A 20054-nucleotide genomic window follows, 5' to 3' on the forward strand; every position below is an offset into this window, starting at 1 on the left:
CTGAATGATTAGATTTAAACAATTGTTTAGTGTAGAAAAGACTCAAAAGACTGACGTTTCACACCGTTTTGTATTCAATTTTAAGCCTGTGAAAACACTCAAAAGAACAATATATAGGCAACAATATTTACAATGTTATATAGGAACAATATTTTAGAGCAAAACTAGAAAAAAAACTAATTTGCTACAGAATGGATTTCTGAAGTCTGGAAAAATCAGTTGACAAGCTGTAATGAAAATATCTGAACATCATTTCTAGAAAATATCTTTTCCACACCTAGACCTGTAAATGTCACTGCTGACTTTAGCAATCCTCTCCCAACTGCTGCTGGTTATTGCCACAATTATTCTTGGCATCAATAAAAAAAGCTCAAATACACACCAAAAAAGCAAAAAAAAAAAAAAATTCCTTCCATTTTTTATTATTCTTTGTACATTCTGCACATTCATAAAGAAAATAATCCAAAAAGAGAATATTTTGCAATTCATCTTCAAAACTAAAACATTAAAATAATATTAAAAGGCCTCTTGCTATCTTCTCTACAAAGGTTACATTTATACCTTGTCTGATTCAGAGATGAACAGTACACAACTTCATAAGACCAGGGCAAGAAGAGAACAGACGAAGGTGGATATGAGAATCTAACAAATGAATCTACAGTGTGGTTCGTAGGATTGGACATCAGTAGTAGTTACTTTAATAAATCAGATCTTATGTGAGATCAGCGTCGACAGCAGGACTGGCCCTGTGAACTCATAATAGTGGCTGAAACATCTGGACAGGGGACTTTTTATACCATCCATTTGGAAATATATTAATTGAATCTGGATACAGTATCTTAAGTCCCATAATTATGCACTGATTTAATTACCTTCTATCCAAAAGTGGCTCTAGTTAAACTATAAATAAAAATACAAGCGAGGACTGCGGGGTGGAGAGAAGGAAAATATGATTGATAGTCTCTTGACTTTGGTGTTTGTGAGCTTTAAACAGCACACTGATACACAAACACATACACAAGCCTAATTAGTTTTAAAAATAAACAACATGCACCAGACCCTTTATTAGTACTGATTCATTTGAGATTTTTGGGAAGACAAAAAAAAGTTGAATTTTTTTTTTTTTTTGAGTGACTGAAATGTTAAAGGAACAGTTCACTTAAAATGAAAATTCAGTTATTTGCGGACCATCAATGTCGTTCCAAACCTGTGTGTGGAACAGAACAAGAAATATTTTGAATCTCAAAGTAAAAAAAACTAAATTTTGTCCATACAATAAAAGTCAGTGGGGTTGGTTCAAATTTTTTTGACTCTATTGGATAGACAAAAACAGCAGAAACATTTAAAATATCATCTTTTCTGCAGAGGAAAGTCATACAGGTTTGGAAGAGCGTGAGGGTGAGTAAATGACAACACTTTCATTTTTGTCTGGACTATCCCTTTGAATGAAAAAGACCGGCATTTATCGTCCTTAGAGCCTGTCATCATGCTGATGACTCTGATCTTACAAATCCCTCTCACACTTATCCACTCGCTCAAACACACTTGTACGACTCAGTGGCGTCTGTCTCTGGAGGTGCTGCTACGGCTCTGTGAGCGTCTGCTGCCCCCTGCAGGTTTGGACTCGCTACCGCGGCCTCTGTGGCCATCTCTTCTCTGTTCTCCCTCTCTGCCTTTTTCTTTCTCTCTTTCCTTGCCTCTGTCTCTCTCTCCCTCAGTTGAACGTCTCACAACACCTGCTCCTGCTGCTCCTCCTCCTCCTCCTGTGTTCCCTCCCTCTCTGTCACGGCCTTTTGCTCTCCCCCTCCATTCTTCTCGTTTTTTGTCCTCTTCCTCCTGGAGTTCCTGCCTCCTCTTCTCTCGCTCCTTTTTGCGCTCAGCACGCTCCAGAGCTCTCTGTGTTGCCTGGAAAAAAGCAAAGACTTAAATTGAGGAGGGGGGGGATGGAAGTTGAGGGTTGTATGTGACTAGAGGGAGTCATGCTGACCTGTTCATCTGTGAGGGGTAACCAGTATATACAGGGAGCTGCTTTAGTTTTGTGGAACAGGTCATCAAGGAGTTTTACAGGAGGTTCTTCTGGTTTATCTGGAAAATGGAGACGATGTCAAATCAAGTCAGGGGAGGGGGAGATGAGATCATTAAACATTTGATCAGATTTAGTTTCCCCTCACCTTTCTTTTCCACTCTCTTCTCTTTGCTCTTGCCTCTCTCTCTGCGTCTTCGGTCCCGTGATCGAGACCTTCTCGTTTTGTCGATGCGGTCTTCCTTACCGAAATCCTTCACTTTATCCCGGTCCCACTCCCGCTCAGAACGAGTCCTCTCTCTCCTCTCCATCGCTCTTTCTCTCTCAGCCCACTGGTCTCTCACAGCTGTTGCCCCTCCGTCTCGCTCTCTTTCTCGGTCCTTCTCTTTTTCGTGGTTTGGAGGTGGGAGTGGCGGATGTGCGGCAGGGCGGCCTGAGGCTTGAGGGTCATGACCTACACGGTCACTGGACACGATACCTTTATGGAAGTCCAACTGGACACAGAAGAAAAATCACAAAATGAGAAGCATACAAAGTTTGATTAATAACATGAGAATGACTAAATTATGACAAGAGAATGGTGACAGCAATAAAAGCAAGAGAAGCAAATTGTGCTAAACTGTTCCGACCTCATCCTGCTCGCAAAAATCCACCCGCAGTACTTTGGGATTACTCGCAGGCCATTTCACACCATGCAGTGCTTCTCGAGTGGCCGCCGCTTCCTCTATAGTGGAGTACTGAGATAGAACATGATAGAAGGAAGGTTAAAATAAACTAATGCATCAGGGGGCAAAAATAAACAATACAGAATAAAACAAATCCACTACCGTTCAAAAGTTTGGTGTCAGTAAGATTTTTTTTATGATTTTGTCCATTATGCTCACTAAGGATTTATTTATTTAAAAATATATATATATTGTATGTAATATTGTGAAATATTACATATTAAAATAACTTTTCCATTTAATATATTTGAGAATGTAGTTTATTCCTGTGATTAGGGGTGGGCGATATGGCAAAAATATCATATCACGATTTTTTTCAGGAAAATCACGATTCACGATTTTATCACGATTCCTTTTCATGTTGGTTTTACTATTTTGCAAGTGACTGAGCATCACAGCCAAACTAATGTCCCTATTTTAATGTTCCAAAGTGGCGAAGATAAAAAATATTTGTCATTGTCTTTGTTATTAAAAATTAAGAACAAAGATACACATACACAACTTAATATACAAATAAAAAACAGTGCTTTATTTTTTCAGCTACAGGTGTATTTAACAGCATTGAAGAAAGTAATTAAATTAACAAATATGAAAATAAAACACAACATCGACTTCACTATATACATTTTACATTGATTCTTATTAAAGCTACTATTAAAGTTCTCAGTCAAGAGTGAGTGAGATGCTCTTTGTATTTTGTGGTTTTATTAACAGGGATAGTTCTCCCAAAAATTTAAATTCTCTCAAGCCGCTTTAAACCCGAATAAGTCTCCCTCTTCTGTTGAAAATAAAAGTTATTTGGAGGAATGTGGGTAAACAAACAGTTGATGTACCCCAGTGACTTCCATAATAGTTTTTTCCTACTATGGTAATTAATGGGGACCAGCAACCGTTAGCCACACTCCTCAAAATATCTTCTTTTGTGTTCAGCACAAGAAATAAATGAATACAGGTTTGGAACAACATTAGAGAGTGAGTAAATAATGACAGAATTTTTATTTTTGGGTAACTGTCCCTTTAAGGACAAGCGGCAGCATGTTTACTATTAGGGCTACTGTCACTTTAAGATCTGCGCGCAACGAGTCTACACGCATTTGACAAGGCAGATTTTTTCTTCATTTTTTCTATTGTTCTTTCACTTTAGACATAACCAACTTTGTTTATGTAAACCTTGTGTGTATTTGACAGTATTAGCGCAATAAGATAACTTAGTTCAGTAACGGGCGCTGTTAGACAGGCTTTTAGTGCATGTGCGCGCGTCGGGTCTATTGCGCTCAGAAAAGCGCCCGTTAGAACAGCGCATCAGCAGCGAATGACATGTTTAACCGCCAAGGCTTTAAAGCACATGCAAATAATTCATTTTTTATGAACTACAGTGTCCCGTTCCTCTGCATTTCATGTGGATATACGTCGCGCTGTACAGTATGTTGAGACGGAGGCGCCAGAAATGCAAACTGATAAAATGGACGATCCTACGATATTTCTTCAAAAGCAGATCGTGGAGACATTTTAATCGTCCACGATCAAAAATCGTAATATCGCACACCCCTACCTGTGATGCACAGATGAATTTTACTCCAGTCTTCAGTGTCACATGATCCTTCAGATATTATTCTAATATGCTGATTTGGTGTTCAAGAAATATTTATTTTTTATTATCAATGTTACAAACTTATTATTTTTGTTGAAACCAGTGTATTTTTTGTATTCTTTGATGAATAAAGAAAAGCATTTATTTGAAAAAAATTTTTTTTTCAAAATTTAAATCTTTATAATTTAATCTTGGATGTCCAAAAAATATATTTTGAACGGTAGTGTAATAATAATAATAAGCTTAGATAATAATAGATAGTAATCTTACGGTGACATAGCAGTGAGATTTGATCTTATCAATCCAGAAACCCTCCTCCACCAATGTACCAGTCCGATTTAACAACTCCTTCAGCTGCCCTAAGGTGAAAGGTCGCACCTAGAGAGAAACAGTTCAGAGCAGGGGTCAAAAGATCAGCAAAACTTTTAGTGTCTCCACCATAACACAAAAGAAATCTGACCCTGAAGTATAATGTTCCTCATAAGAGTTAAAGCTTTTAGTGGCCCTGTTCACATACTCTTAAAATATTTTATTTGAGACATCCCTACATTACAGTGAGACACTAAGCAGTGAAATGAACAACGTCATCTGGTGCTTACCAGGTTGCATACGTGTATGATTTTGGAGGTTTTCCCACGAGGAGGAGACAGCTGGCGACCTGTCCTTATGGGGTCGTCAATAGTTATGGACACTCCTGATTTCTGCTGACTGATGGAGCGCCGCACCAAAGAATCATTGGGAGTGACTGAGAGGAAAATAAAAACAATTATAATCTTGCTTGTAAAAAAAAAAACAAGGATATGTGGGAATAACAGTAGCAAATTAAGGAATTACCTTTCTTGGAATCACCTTCCTGTGTTTCTATGCTAGCATCAGGGGAGCTCTCCTGTTTCCCATGTATTTCCTTCTCTCCTGTCCATTTCGGCTCTTCTTCATCATCATCCTCATCCATTTCTTTCTGCCCATTCTCATGTCCATCAGATGGAACAATCTGAACCAAAGTTTAAAGAAAAATGTTCACGGAACATTTGACAGGGACAAAACATGAACTTTTAAAGATGACGAAATGCTTTCATATAAAAAGATTCACTCCTAAAGTCACTTGTCGCATTAAAATGACTAAAGTTAATTCTGCTGTATTGTGCTAGTATACATTCTTACTAAATCAAACCTTAACATTTGTTTGGTCAGCTACCCGTCACAAGCCTGTGCTCACCTGTGTCACTGTGCGTCTGATCTTGAGACCCTGATCCTCTTCTGGTTCCTCTCGCTCGCGAGGCCCGGATGAATCCTCATCCACAGAGAGACGGCTCTCATCTGGGTGCAGTTCGACCACCGCCTCCTGTAGGGGCTTGATGTCTGGAATCAGTGTCTGTAAAGATGACCATTTTTAAGTCACGTAAAAATACGTTCATGCAGTACTATTAAAGCACAGAACTGATAATCATATTCAGTTAAATTTTGTCCGAACTATACATGGTCTATATATTCAAGCTTTTCATCAAATACAACTTGAGAATACCACAACATTGAACCTATAACGTTGACTTTATTTAACCGGCAAGTCTGTCAAAAACAGGTAGTGATTCATCACGTATCTGCTAAGGTCATGTGGGAGTGATCTTGGATTATTTACCTTCAGCGATTCAGTGGTGATGCTGATTGACGGCTTTTTGGCAGTAACTGCTGTACTAGATCCCCACCTTCTCTTCCTGCTGGCTCCGCCCACAGGCTCTGACTCAGATGATGCAATCTCAGTTTTACCTAGTGCCAAGAAAAATTAATCACAAAACTGCACAACCAGATCCAGCTGTAAATTACTTGTAAGGAGCATAGCGAAACAATTCCTAATTGACCATGTAATCCCTCTTTTCACTTGAATAGTACTGCAATTGACTTCTTAGCTTCTTTAAGCATGTAAGAACAGGCTTTAATGTAATATACAGAAGTTAAATGAACATTTAACAGATGTAATTATGGCAATCAATTTGGCTAACAATTCAGTTATTTGAACATAGAAACATTTCAGAATAAAAAAAGTTGTTAATTTTGCAGATCAACAATTGGAACAGGGTTTATTTCAACGATGCACTGCAATGCACTGCTTTCAAAGTGGACAGCAACATCATGTGTCAGATCGATTTTTGGTGCAATGTAATTTATTTTGCATCACTCTAGCCAGAGTTGTGGTTTTAAAAACTGTACTTGGTGAGGACAGCATCCCAACCCTGTTACTGGTTAAGGTTCTAGATCAGGAGGTTTAAAAAGGCAGTGCAGTGGCAATTATTACTTTTCTTAGGAGAGAAATGCACAGAATGGGCTGCAGCAACCTGTCAGTAGACAAGGGGTAAGAGAAAGGAACATTTTGAAGACACTTACTGCTCAGGGAGATCTTTCGGGCAGCAAACGATTTTGCAGTGGAGCTCTGAAATTAAATAGAGGAGGAGAAACAAGATCCCAGTGGATGTGTGGAGGAAGAGACAGACACAACAGACAAAAGAGACATTGGGAAAAAGAGGGGAATGAGAGAAAGGAGAGGGGGGAGAACAGATGCACAGCTATCAGTTACACCAATAACGTACAGTTGCTTTGAGAATTCCACCATTATTATAAACTGTTTCTGGATTTAAAAGTCCCCTACATTGCTATAGCTTTATTTTTACTTTAACATAACTTTAGCTAACAAATGCTTGATTAAATTTCCCTACTTTCCCATATGTGCTGTAAACTACAGGATTACCAACACCCTCTAACCTCATCATTAACAAAGCCAAAAACCTTCTTTCCACTTTAAGTTATTTAAAAACAAATACATCTTGGGAGAAAGGGTTTTCCTGGTACCATTGACACCTGATTCCTCTCTGGCTTGGCTATGGCCCAACCGCACAGCAGTGTGACACTGTATCTAGGCAACAAAGGTCCAATCAGAGGAGGCTGAGAAGTGAGGGCGAGATACGATCACAATTGAGTGTGCTGATTGGCCGGCTGACAGGAACTGCACTTTTTGTTTCAATGGCTGTTTTTTTTTTTTTCTCGTGGTGGGATTTGTTATCCAAATGGTCTTTGAAAGTCTTTTAAGTTGTCAAGTGTTCAGGAAGCAACGGAAGTATGGCAAAAAACTCCCGGTGTCCTCACTGGCTGTGGTGATAGCATCCTTATTACAAACCAACGAGAATCACATGAAGTTTGACAAGCCAAAATTCTGGTAGCAATCTGTCACAGCATTTTCTCATCTTCATAAACTGAAAGTCCTTTGTATACATTGTGTGCCACGAAAACACCTGTGACACATTGGTAAAGATGGTTTCCTTTTTCAACGTTTTGCAAAGGGTCTCATGCTGTCCACAAGTTCATCTGAGATCCCATTTTCTGGGAATGTTATTTTTGTCAGACTGGAGCATAAAGTTCTTTGAAATATCCCAGCAAGTCCATTTGTATCAGTGCAGCATAGCTGTTGACAAACTGAATACTGACAGGAAAAATTGTTGGTAGTAAATCCAGTGATTAGTCCATAAGCATCGCTTCATTATCTCAGGCTGCTCGACTCTGAGATCAGTCCACAGGCATGTGAGAAGCAGCAGGTGTTTGTGTAGAGTCTGTGCAGATATCAGTTCATTCAAGTACTAAAGTGTGAGCGAAAATAGCAGGAGGCGTCAAGACTGTTCCCATCATGATGACAGAAGTCCATCTGATGTTTGTGTTTGGTTAGCATTCACACTTTGAAAAATGTCTTTGTTGGTGAGCAGCATTCTTTGTTTCCCACAAATACGACTGACGCCTCCCTCTCAGCAGCTATTTTGGCTTGTCTTAAGCAGTTCCATCAGGAGGCCACATCAGTTTTGTATGACGAGGTAGTGGCCAATGATCCGGCAGGTTCCGGCAGGCTAAGTGTGCAGTGGTGACTCTGGGGGCCTAGCTCAGGTACAGCCGAGACGCTTGGGCATAGCGGGGCAGGTGATGGAGGTGGTAGAGGAGAAGAGGTGGTGGCAGTATGCAGGTACCAGTATGAGCAATGGAAGAGGGGAGGGCACCTTCACAACAAAGCAATCAATGGGATTTTAAACCACAAAACAGTCATACTACCAGATCCAGAGATAAAAAGAGAAAGGGAACAAGAGCATAAGAGTGGCAGAGAGATAGAAATAGCAGGAAAAAAAGGGAGGAGAGAAGACAGAGCCTACATCTCTAACTACATGTTACCAGGGTCTATCATCTGCTCCCTACAACTCAAATACACACTCTGCACTATTTACATAGACACTTATGGCACAATATATGAAAAAGGGGATTGTTTCATATATAGATAAAAAAAATTTAAAAAAGGATTATCAGATGGAGATGGCAAAAAACATCTCTTAACTTCTCTAAAGCACCACTTCTAAAAATATTGACAGTAAAATACATTTTAAAAAATAGCTGACCTCAATCAACTATCTGGTCAATGGACAACTAGTTGACCACTCCAACCCATCTTAACTTAATCTACAAAAAGATTTCTATTTAATACAAAAATGTAAAATGCCCATCTAAAATTAGCACTGATTCATTCCCTCTCACACACACGCAATGACCTACTGTTTCTAATTTCACACATTATTAGCCATCCACATCCCCCAGACATTGCTACAGCTGCTGTTACTGAGTTAAATGAAACAATGGTAACGGTAGTCTAATATCCAATCCTGAACTGAATCTGAATAAAGATGAATATTTGAGATCACTTTGACTTCAAATGTTTCAGCTAGAACTGCCTCACAAACTTCAGTTATCCCCTTGTCATGTTTCAGGGTTATAGTCCCCCCTGGGTCTTCGTTCTGTGGGCCTTCTTACCTCCTCGGGGTGGGAGTCGCTTGATTCTGCCCCCTGTTGGTCAGACTGTTGCATAGCACTCTCTGAATGCGAGCGGCCCTCCAGCTCCATAGCAACTTGGCCTGCAGGCTCAGAGAGAGCTTCCTGTTTTACCTCCCTAGAGAAAAAGAGTCAGTGAACAAGAGAAAGAGAGACAGAAAGAGAGTAAGGGGTAAGGGGGCTGAGGCTGCTTGATCTGGGTCACTCCACCTATAAATAACTGCCTGGTTAAATGACTCTCACATCCAGCATTACACACATACATACATACAACAAGATATCTTTCAACCACAGTCAGAAAACTTGCAAACATTGGGAGGGAAAAACCAATAGGCCTACAACACTTCCATATTGTCATTAACCAAGGCCTGTATACACATTTAAATAAATACACAAATTAAATTGGTGTGAATTATGAGAATTGTTGTACAGCTAGAGAGGAAATACAACTGCAAACAGACGAATTAAAGGGAAGATACATTTAAGTATACTTGGTGTAACATGCGTGCAGCGGTGAGTCTGATAAAAAAAATCTGATTCATGAAACCACTAGTATGTAATACGATGCAAACAAATCTCAGTACATTTATAACTGTCATTGACGCATTCAAATTGTAATGTTTGCATACACGGTCCACTCACCTTGTTAATAGTTCTAATAAGTTCTAATAAAAATCAAGTGAACTGTTGTGAGGTTACAAATATTCTGCTATGTTGCCCTTGAACTTTCCACCACATAAGTGCACTTTCTCTCATGAAAACTTCCCAGGGCTTTATCAAAATCATTACTGAGGGGCATCACGGTTTCCACAAAAATACCAAGCAGCACTACGTTTTACTGAGCAGCAAATCACCATATTAGAAAGATTTCTGAAAAATATTGTGACACTGAAGAATGGAGTAATGATGCTGAAAATTCAGCTTCGCATCACAGGAATAAATTACATTTTATTTTAAATGAATAAATAAGAAAATCGTTTAAAAAAAAATATATATATTCCACAGTATTATTTATTCCTGTATTACTGCATTTTTAATATAATGCCTTTGTGTGCATAAGAGACTTCTCTCAATAACATTTAAAAAATCTTACCAGCCTCAAACTTTTGAATAGTGTACTTCTGTTCTGATGACATTCATGTGCCGCCATTAGCTCTCAGAACAATAAAACAGTTTAAGCACATACGACAGTGTTCAGATTTGACTGTTTCGTATGCAACACTTTTGATATAACAAATTTAAACCTTGGCAAACAAAACACTAGCAGGGGAACAGATTAACCGACTCCTGACATTCCAATTCCTACAGGGGATTCAATCGCATTCATTGTTCTATAGATAACCAATCCCTCTCTCACACACATAAACATACACCTGTGCAGCACACCTTGGCACCGTGGTCTCCAGAGACAACACAGCCCTGATGCCATTTGCTCCGAGGAGGGAAAAACTGCCTCTGGGTTCTCTGAGCACAACCCTTTCCCTTTGTATTAAAGCAGTCAACACATGCTGAGGAGAAGGGGGACGGGTAGCTAGATCCCCCGTGGACAAAAAAGCCAAGCGCTTAGAATACTTAGCATTTACACATGAATGCAAAACTGGCAAGGACCAAGAGGAAAACCTGAAAGACCGCCTCAAACGGAACTACAGTGGCCCCAGAGTTCATTTTCCGTGCAGAGTAACAGTTAACGAATAATAATCAATTCAGACTGACTAAAAATAATATTAATTTACAGAATTGGTCACTACTAGAGTGCATCCCTTTTCCTCCTGAGGACTTTCAATAACTAGCATATGAACACCATGCTTAGGATTTGCTTTCCTTCAAGCTAAATAGTTGAAACCCAATACACAGATCTATAAGGTAATATTTGGATTACTTAACTTTAGGCAGAAGAATTTTAACTATGGATGATTCTTAGTGTTTCCTTACCACAATATCAAGCAACTTACACTACACCTAATTGCTTACATAAATAGCTACGCTGTTAAATGGATTTGAGTGAAATGCAAGCCGAGTTAACATTGTTTTATTCATAACATGAGATGCTGAAATTCTTTTCATACAGGCCATCGTGGACACGGGTATCTCCATTACTAATTAAACACTACATGGATCTCTCGTGATTAGAAATGCCAGAGAATTGCCCACATCCTTTAAGGAACCCAAGTGCCTGAACAAGAACCCCTTCCCCCAACATCATGACGAAAACGTCTGCGTTTAAAACCCCAATGAGATGCCATATAAGCATTTTTGGACATCATATGCGGCATCTAATTCAATTCGATCATGACGACGTCAAAAATGCTATATTGGTAGGCAGCTCACTGGTTTTAAAACACAGCCAAGCCCGCATTTCGGGACAGCACTAAAGATAAAACGATGTTTCGTTTTACATTAACTAAATATAGTACAGGGACCACCGTACAAACACAATCGCTCGATCGATTATGACCATAATATAAATATCTATCACCTCAACGATGTGGCAACCTAGCGCCGTAGGGTATTTCTAGAAACCACCTCTCCCACTCTCGTCTCAACCCTTACCCGTTTTTGTTGCCGTCCGACAGCATAATGTCAGGCTGTAACCGGGACCGCGACGACCGATTCTATACCGGTTCTGCCGGTCACGGATGCGTAGGAAGAAATGTGAGAAGCGGACGCGCTGCAAAGCTGTGTTTTTTTCTCTCTCTTGTGCAATGCGTCGGTATAGTCACGGCGGCGCTCACAGAGCAGCCATATTAAGCAGCGCTGGGGGAAAGTGTGAGGAGTACAAGCAGGACCCCCCCTCCAAGGCCACGCCGGTTGATAGGCTGTTACATAGAACGCCTGAATAAAAATACAACCGCCCTTACATTTCACATAAAAACAGTAAAAATAACTACTGCTTGAAAGACCATTAAACATTTCTTTATGTGGATAAGGCTGTATATTACGTTTCTACCCAATGAACAGAAAGATTACGTTTGTGAACCCTTAGGGATAGTATAAAAAAAAAGTAATCAGGCTCATGTCGTTCAAAACCTGTATTACTTTCTTCTGCAGAGCTCAAAATATGATATTTTGAAGACTGCTGGTAACCAAACCGAAAATACAGACATTTATTCTTTAATGTTCCACAGAAGAACGAAAATCATACAGGTTTTGAACCACATGAGATTGAATGACAGAATGTAGATTGTTTTTGAGAACTATCCCTTTAAGATTTATTTATTTATGCATACATTTTACTTTAGTTGTTGTCAGATTTTTCATCCAACTAGATAAAGAGAATCCAATTAAACAAATAATACACAAATGTTAGCATTTTCCACTTTTTTATTGACCAAAATGATCCAAGAGTATTGTTTTTAAAAAGTTGATGCTTGCTTGGCTGGAAAAGGTTGCAAAGCTATTTCTAAATGGTTTTAGGTCCAACATATTGGGTAAAAATAGATTTCCAGTTTAGATAAAATAGGAAGATATTTAAGTAATTCATGCAAGGAAGTCCAACAACATCAGAGTTAAGCAGTGTTGTATAGAAGAACTGGCTAAATTTCCTCCAAACTGATGATGTGCAGGACTGATCCACACTGGAAACGTGTGGTTGCCATTCTGCTGCTAAAAAAGAGATGCACTAGATACTGAAAGCAAATGTTCACAACATACTTTTACACTCTCAGATCATTTTGCTTAATACACAATACATTGTAAATTTCCATTTATTTGTTTTATCAGGTTCTCTCTATTTAGTTTAGCACTTTTTGATGAAGTACAGAAAATTATAACTTTCTAGTGTCACTGTAGACCTCTTGTAATACAACCCCCCGGATCTAAAAATATTTCTAGTGTATATAGCATGAGAAGTTTATTAGGATGTTTTTGGTTTCATTTCTAATTACCGTATTTGTCAGAATTCATTATTGTAGTACTCCTTACAAAACTACACACAATAACCATTATTCAGTATTTTCTTCATAAAATCTCACAGCATTATTAAAATTATCCAAACACATTACTCAATATTGCATTAAGGGTTAGTTCACCCAAAAATGAAACTTCACCCATTTACTCACCCTCATGTCATTCCAAACAAGTCAGACTTTAGTTCATGCTTGAAACACAAATGAGGATATTTTAAAGAAATCCGGGAGCTTTCTGCCCCTCCAATGACAGTCCAAGCAACTACCACTTTGACACTTCAAAATGTTCATAAAGAGATCGTAAAACTAAACGTACGGTTCACTGATCAATGTTTATATGAGAGTAAAAGCCTAAATACAATCTGTTCATCATATAAAGCGATTGAGTCTATTTGGACTAAACACCCTAATTCATATGGATAGGTTTACGATCTCTTTATAAACTTATTGAAGTGACAGTGTCGGTTGCATAGACTGTCAATGGAGGGACAGAAATCTCTCAAATTTCATTTAAAAATTATTTATTTGTGTTTCAAAGAAACAAAATCTTACAGGTTTGAAACAACATGAGGGCAAGTAAATAATGACAAGAGGGACTCCCATCTGCTGGATGTCCTGGTGGGAAAGCACTGAATGAGAGCAAATGAGCAATCTCACTAAACTATGCATGACAACAGACGGAAGAGTTTGAGCTCATGCATTTCTGAGCTCACACATGGTGGGTGGTCCTGCATTAGGACAAATTTCTCCGATTCCAAAGAGGTCAAAGGGAAGACAATGGTTATGAGATATTTCAATGAGATGTGAAAGACAATTAGGAATGCTTGTAACTTGAATGACAAGGATTTCCCACTGTCTGACCATTTCTGAACATTTTTCTTGATGGATTAAACAAACACAACAAAAAAAGTAATTTTAACATTACATTCTGTAAGTACTTCAAAAAAGAGACACAGCAGGATCAGAAAGATAAAAAAAAAATTATATTGTGCCTAAGAATGCATCTTAATGGTTTCATTTTATTGTGTTTGCTGTTTAAAGCTCATTAATAAATAATTAATTGTTGCATTGTGTTTTTGTACCTGTACAAGGCAATGTAGTGTGTCAATGAAATACTTTGCTGACCTGAAAGACTGAGCCTTCTTTTTTTCTTCAACATCTCTTTTCTCTTTCTCATCCTAGAAGACAATATCATCAAATATCATATTTACAGTGAATTCATTCCATTATGTACTTTTTTATTTATCATTTGAATTATGATTATCATTTTTTATATTTCCTTTGTGTTTGTCTTCAGATCACACTATGAGTGTGAGAAGTTGTGCTGAACTCATGTACACCCAGAGAGACACAGTCAGACTGGTGCATCAGTATTAGCATGGCAGGCTCATCATCAAAACACACCAAAGGCAGAATTAACCAACAAAATAAAAAACCATAGATCTAAAGTGTAAATAGGACAATTACTCACCTTCTTTCGGCTGGGTGGGCTAGACTTTTCCTTGGAGGGAGAGCTTGAAGAACGAGAGGATGATGATTCTGAATCTGTGTCAGATGATGATGACTGACTTGACGTTGATGCGCGTCGTCCAGGAGATTTTTCTCTCAGTGAACTTTCTCTTGTCTTATCTATTTCTCCTTCTTTGGTAGCATGTGGCGATTTTAGGGCCTTTTTACTTGTTTCTGCTGGTCTAAGTGACTGTTTAGGTGCCTCTTTCTCCAGAACCTTCTTTTGTTTGACCTCCTCATGCTTTGATTCAGCCATTGCTGTAGACGCCTCTATCTCCATAGCAATGTCTTCAGAGCACTTCGGCCCTGAGGTGAGGACTGACACCTGAGGTTTGGAGGGTGACTTAAGTGACTCAGGTGGTGGGACCTCTGAGAAAATGGGTTTTCTCCTAGCTGGAAAAGTTGTGGGTGATGTCAAACGGAATGGTGCAGAGGTCTCATCTACTTTCTTATTTTCTTTATCCTCACTTCTTTTTTCCTCATCTTTCCCTTTCTTCAACTCAGAATCTTGAGCATCATGTTGAGCAGGGGTCATTGTGGGTACTGACATGGGCACCTCTGACCCGAGAAGCTGCTGAGCTGAATCTTGTGCAGCTGGCTCACCACCCTCCTGCTCTTCAACTTCCATTTCTCCTTCTTTCTCCATCCCTACCTTCTGTGCACCAAACACACCCTCAGACTCCATTTTTCGGACCAGCAGGCTAAGGGGACCAGGTCTCCGTGTGGATGGGGGTTCTGGGCTGCTGGATCTAGAACTGGAGCTGGACTCCTGTCTTTTGAGGGATGGAGGAGAGCCCATTCCTTCCCCTGGAGCAGCATCTTCTGCTATGCCGGCTGGCTCATCTTGGTCATGTGGGCTCTGTTTGGGAGTGTCAGGTAGCGGGAAAGATAGCTCTGGAGGTGGTGATGGGGGAGGAGTGGGTTGACGGAGCTGCAGAGGTGGCTGGTGGACTGGTTGAGGCTGGGGAGGGATGTGTTGTGGGGGCTGAAGCTTTCGACGGGATCTTTGGGGGGCTGCAGCTGCAGCTGGAAGGTGTACCGGAGGAGCCCGGAGGTCCTTTTTCCCATGTGAGGAAGAGCCCCATTCATCATCATCGCCACTGTCATCATCATCATCATCCTCGTCATCATCATTGCTATCAACTTGAGAACAAGCTGCGGCCCCTGCAGAACGGCTGAGCTGCAACACTGAATGGGCAGGACCTGCTTCAACCGGCGCTGTTCCCTCTCTCTCTTGGGAACGGGGCATCATGATTGGCAGGCCTTGACGCTCTGGTTGTCCAACCACGCGCACAGACAAGGAGGCAACTGCTCGTGGAGGGGAGGGTGTTGCGACCTCCTCGTGGCCGGGTAGGAACGAAGGATGCCAGATCCTGCCAGCTTTAGTGTCAGGGGATTCTTGAGACACAGGAACAGGGCCTGTATCCAATCTGTGTGATCCCATTAACCCGGGGTCCTGCGGCAACCCTCCTCCGCCCGCCTGGTTTACAGACAGATGAATGCTTCCGATGTGATGCTGGAAAACATTGTAAATTAAATATTAAACACATAAATAGGCCCAATTTGTAATTATTTATGCATTAGTAATAATATAATAAGCAAAACAAATAAGATTGCTGGACAGTAAATGAAAGCTGCCAACTAGTTCCTCAGAGCACACTGCAAGTGTGAGAAATTCAGTGAACTCACTTACACCCAGAGAGACAAAGTCAAACTCTGGTGCATCAGTATTAGCATGGCAGGCTCATCATTGGAAGCACAACGCGAGTATGTAAGACTGTATGTATGGGCTATTAATTCTGACCGCTCTCTGTGCTGTACTTCTCTCTCTACTGAAATTACTTGAAAAAAATTTAAAATATGCAAATATACAGTACAGTTCAAAACACAGTACTGTGTTTAGGGTTGGTAAGAGTTTATCTTAAGATGTTTTTTCTCTTTTATGCTTAACAAGGCTGTTTATTTGAAAAAAGTAATACTGTGAAATATTTGTACAAATTAAAATGTTATTTATTGCTGTGAGGGTCAAGATGAATTTTCAGCAGCCATTACTCCAGTGCCACATGATGATCCTTCACAAATCATTCTAATACTCTGACTTGGTGCTCAGGAAACATTTGAAAACGATATATTTGTGTGGAAAACATATTTTCCTGGATTATTTGATGAATAGGAAGTTTAAAGAACCAGCATTTATTTACAATAGAAATGATTTGTAACATTGTCTTTTTGATCAATTTAATGCATACTTGCTGAATAAATCTATACAATTTCTCACACACACGGTTGTGTATATAGTGAATAAAGTGATCATAAAAGATGAGTTACAGCCAAAGAAGCATGAATTGCACTATAGTGGTCATAAAATGATTTCAAATTAATGTTAGAATGAACTCAAACAGGCCTGTGTAACTGACATTTGACATTGTAACTGAAATATAACTAGAATCGAACTGAAAAGAATGTAAATGTGTACCTTGAAATGCAATGTAAGTCAGATAAAAGCATCTACCAAATGCATAAATGTAGAGCTTACGAATCAAATTGAAAAATCTAAGCCAGTATCTGGCCCTAGTAAATTATATACAAATTATATACCACAAAAAAAATCAGTTTGTGTATTTGCTGATCAAATAAATTGATAGCAGGCACAAATGTACTAAACCAAATAAAGGTTTACTTTGTGCAAACATTTAAGGCACTTTAATACAAAGACTAGCTTCTTACCTTCTCTGGGAGAAAGGAAGTGCTACCCTTCGACATGTGGTCATCCTCCTCAGGGCCAGCAGGACTCTGTTTCTCTGAAAGCAGCACATTGAAAAGGTTGTGAATTTAGCTTATTGAAGGAGGGGGAAAAAGTATCTTACAAACTGAAAATAAAATGTGAGCATAAGCTTCTATCTAATAAGCAGCAAACAAAGAGTATGACTTTTTAATGGCACTGAAAACCACCTAGTATTTCCTCAGAGCACACTGCAAGTGTGAGAAGTCAAGTTAACTCACGTACACCCAGACAAACACTGGTGCATCAGTATTAGCATGGCAGGCTCATCACTGGAAATACTAAATGAGTGTATGAGACTTTAAACATTATGCATCACTGTATGTTGAGAATGCCTGCACAGATGGTGTAGTCAAGTCAGTGTTATAACCTGTGTGTATATATGTACATTTGGGTCTGCTTACCATCTGCCTCGGTGGCCTCCCGGGCTTCTCTCTCCAGTCTCTGTCGGAGGAGCTCCTGCTGTTTTGCCAGGTACTGCTTTATAAAGCTGTTCTGACTCATCTCCTCCCCAATCTGAAATGCGTAAAGAGAAAGCACACTCCAATCAAGGTCATCTCATTTACAACTGCTGGAGCCAATAAGCTCCAGATTTTTTTATTTTTTTATTACTCAACATACTTCCATAGAATTGTCTGACTATTAGGCTATTTAATACATCAGGCTTTACAGGGTTAATGTTGTTTTTTAAGGAGCAGTTTATTTGATGCATGAGGCTTTTATTGTCCATAAATGTATGATATATAGTGAGAATACGGAGCTTATACTCAAAGACCTACATTTTAGTAAGAGGCCAAACAAAAATATGCAATTTGGTGGATATGTTGTTATTTATTATGAAGAAATTCTAACAACTAATGTAAATCAATTTGATTTTTTTTTTTATAGATTACTTTCAAAAATGTAAAGATCACTGGTCACTCTATATCTTGCAATATATTTATTTTTTTCTTTAAAACTTTATGGATAATCAAGTAAACCCAAGTTGCTTCAGACCAGAATGTTCCTATTGATTATATCATATTAATATCAGTACCAGTATTAAAGTTTTTCTAATGTTTACTTACATTTTTTTAAAAATATATTTCACTGCAAACAGGTACATGTAAATAAAACTTACAAAAAAGTATGAACTATAAATCAGAAAGAAGGTAGTACATTGTGTTTTCAGCAAAGATTTCATGTTGATAGTTTAGACAAATATATCAATAATGGAAATGAGAAAAAATAATTCTTACCTGAGAGTTGGGCTGGAGACCAATGTGATGGGTTGATGTTCGTTGGAGATTCTCCAACATAAGAGCCTTCACAAACACAGCAGATTGCACATTTAAAATCGGCTATAGAAAATATTTCAGGCACACCCAATAAACAAATAAACAGTTTATTAATGTCAAACGCTCTGTTTAGGTTCTTAAATCTGATCAAGCGCGTTGCTTGAGATATAACCCGATTTAATAGTGTTCATATGAAGAAATCTCCGACAGCTCCCATAAATAGCACTTACCCGACCAGCACCACATGATCGCTTGCGACTTGATTCAAACGAGTGTTTAGGAAAACTGAATGAAGTGTTTATATTACGGGTGGGAGTGGCATTAGCCGTTCAAATTATTCACTACGTTAGCACACACTTAGCGGATGACTCCGTTAATCTGACAGTTTACCGGTCGTTACGCTAATTGTCGATGGAAAACAGGGACTGAAAGAAAAAAATCTCTCACGTTAATGCGATTTTGAACGAGGTAAAGAAGTGTGAAATACTCCCCTAAAACGCTGTATTTAAAACCAAATTACTTGTGCGATTTACATTGAAATAGCCCATGGGGATCGCCCAAACTGAATTAATGAGCGCGTTTAGCATTATTGTTTTCACCTAGTAACTAGAAACAAATGGCCATGTTTATAAATGTTGTGCAAGTGTCCACGCGCATCCATCACACGAGACTGACAAGCGCGCCCCCCAACTACAAACATACGACGCGCGGGCACGATGTCAACTCCGAGAGCTCGGCTTGTCATGACCCAGACTGTTTAGAAAACATCCGTATGAATGTATTATATAAGTTACGTGTTATAACTGCAAAATTATAACAAAAAAACTGCTGTGCGAAGCGGTAAACGATCAAAACTCCATATGCGGTCGACAAACATTCCCGCTCTCGAAGCACCGATACTTGGCCTGCCTGTCGGGTCTCGTCTTCAGCTCAACTTGACAGTAAGCGCACGGTATTAAAAGCCCGCGCTTTAACCAAACTCACCCCTTTCAGCCTTTTAATAAGTGCATTTTTCTGTCCACTTTTGGCGAGTCCTCTTTGCTCCAGGGCGGTTTTTAAATCCGCCACACGAAGCGAATGAAGCGGTTTGCCGTCTAACGTAACATCCTCGCTTTCCGCCATTTTGCTTCACCCGAGCGTTCGAACTTCTGGAAGCGTGCACGAGCACACTGCGCGTCACCGATCGCTGATCTCCGGAAGAGAGAGCCGGGCAAATATAAAAACATGTGCATACACACAAAGAACGGGCATAAACGATACTTTCAGCTGTTCCTTGTGATATGCATACAGAATATTACAATACAACAACAGTTTGACATTGCAAGGTAGTCATTTAATGTTGTGACCCCTGTGTCCTTCATAAGTTACTACAAGAAGCGTATGGCTTTAGGCTC

General features: G+C 39.4%; 1 protein-coding gene across 2 annotated transcripts; it reads right to left on the reverse strand.

The window, feature by feature from the left end:
• Positions 1-51: 51 nt before the first annotated feature.
• acin1b (apoptotic chromatin condensation inducer 1b) lies at positions 52-19995 on the reverse strand. Of its 2 annotated transcripts, none has more exons than XM_079636584.1 (17): positions 19645-19995; positions 18622-18687; positions 17788-17899; positions 17329-17402; positions 14564-16117; positions 14218-14270; positions 9170-9305; positions 6719-6764; positions 5976-6073; positions 5556-5711; positions 5174-5330; positions 4939-5084; positions 4610-4717; positions 2653-2760; positions 2172-2517; positions 1988-2085; positions 52-1905 (listed from the first exon to the last, which is right to left on the reverse strand). In XM_079636584.1, exons 1-17 carry the CDS (start codon positions 19780-19782, stop codon positions 1555-1557), a joined length of 3747 nt encoding a protein of 1248 aa, XP_079492710.1. In that variant the 5' UTR covers positions 19783-19995; the 3' UTR covers positions 52-1554. The 2 variants fall into 2 exon arrangements, with proteins under 2 accessions (XP_079492710.1, XP_079492709.1); XM_079636583.1 differs by having other exon boundaries at positions 5976-6103.
• Positions 19996-20054: the final 59 nt, after the last annotated feature.

Source organism: Phoxinus phoxinus, assembly GCF_949152265.1.
Source record: "Phoxinus phoxinus genome assembly, chromosome: 2".
NCBI lineage: Eukaryota > Metazoa > Chordata > Actinopteri > Cypriniformes > Leuciscidae > Phoxinus > Phoxinus phoxinus.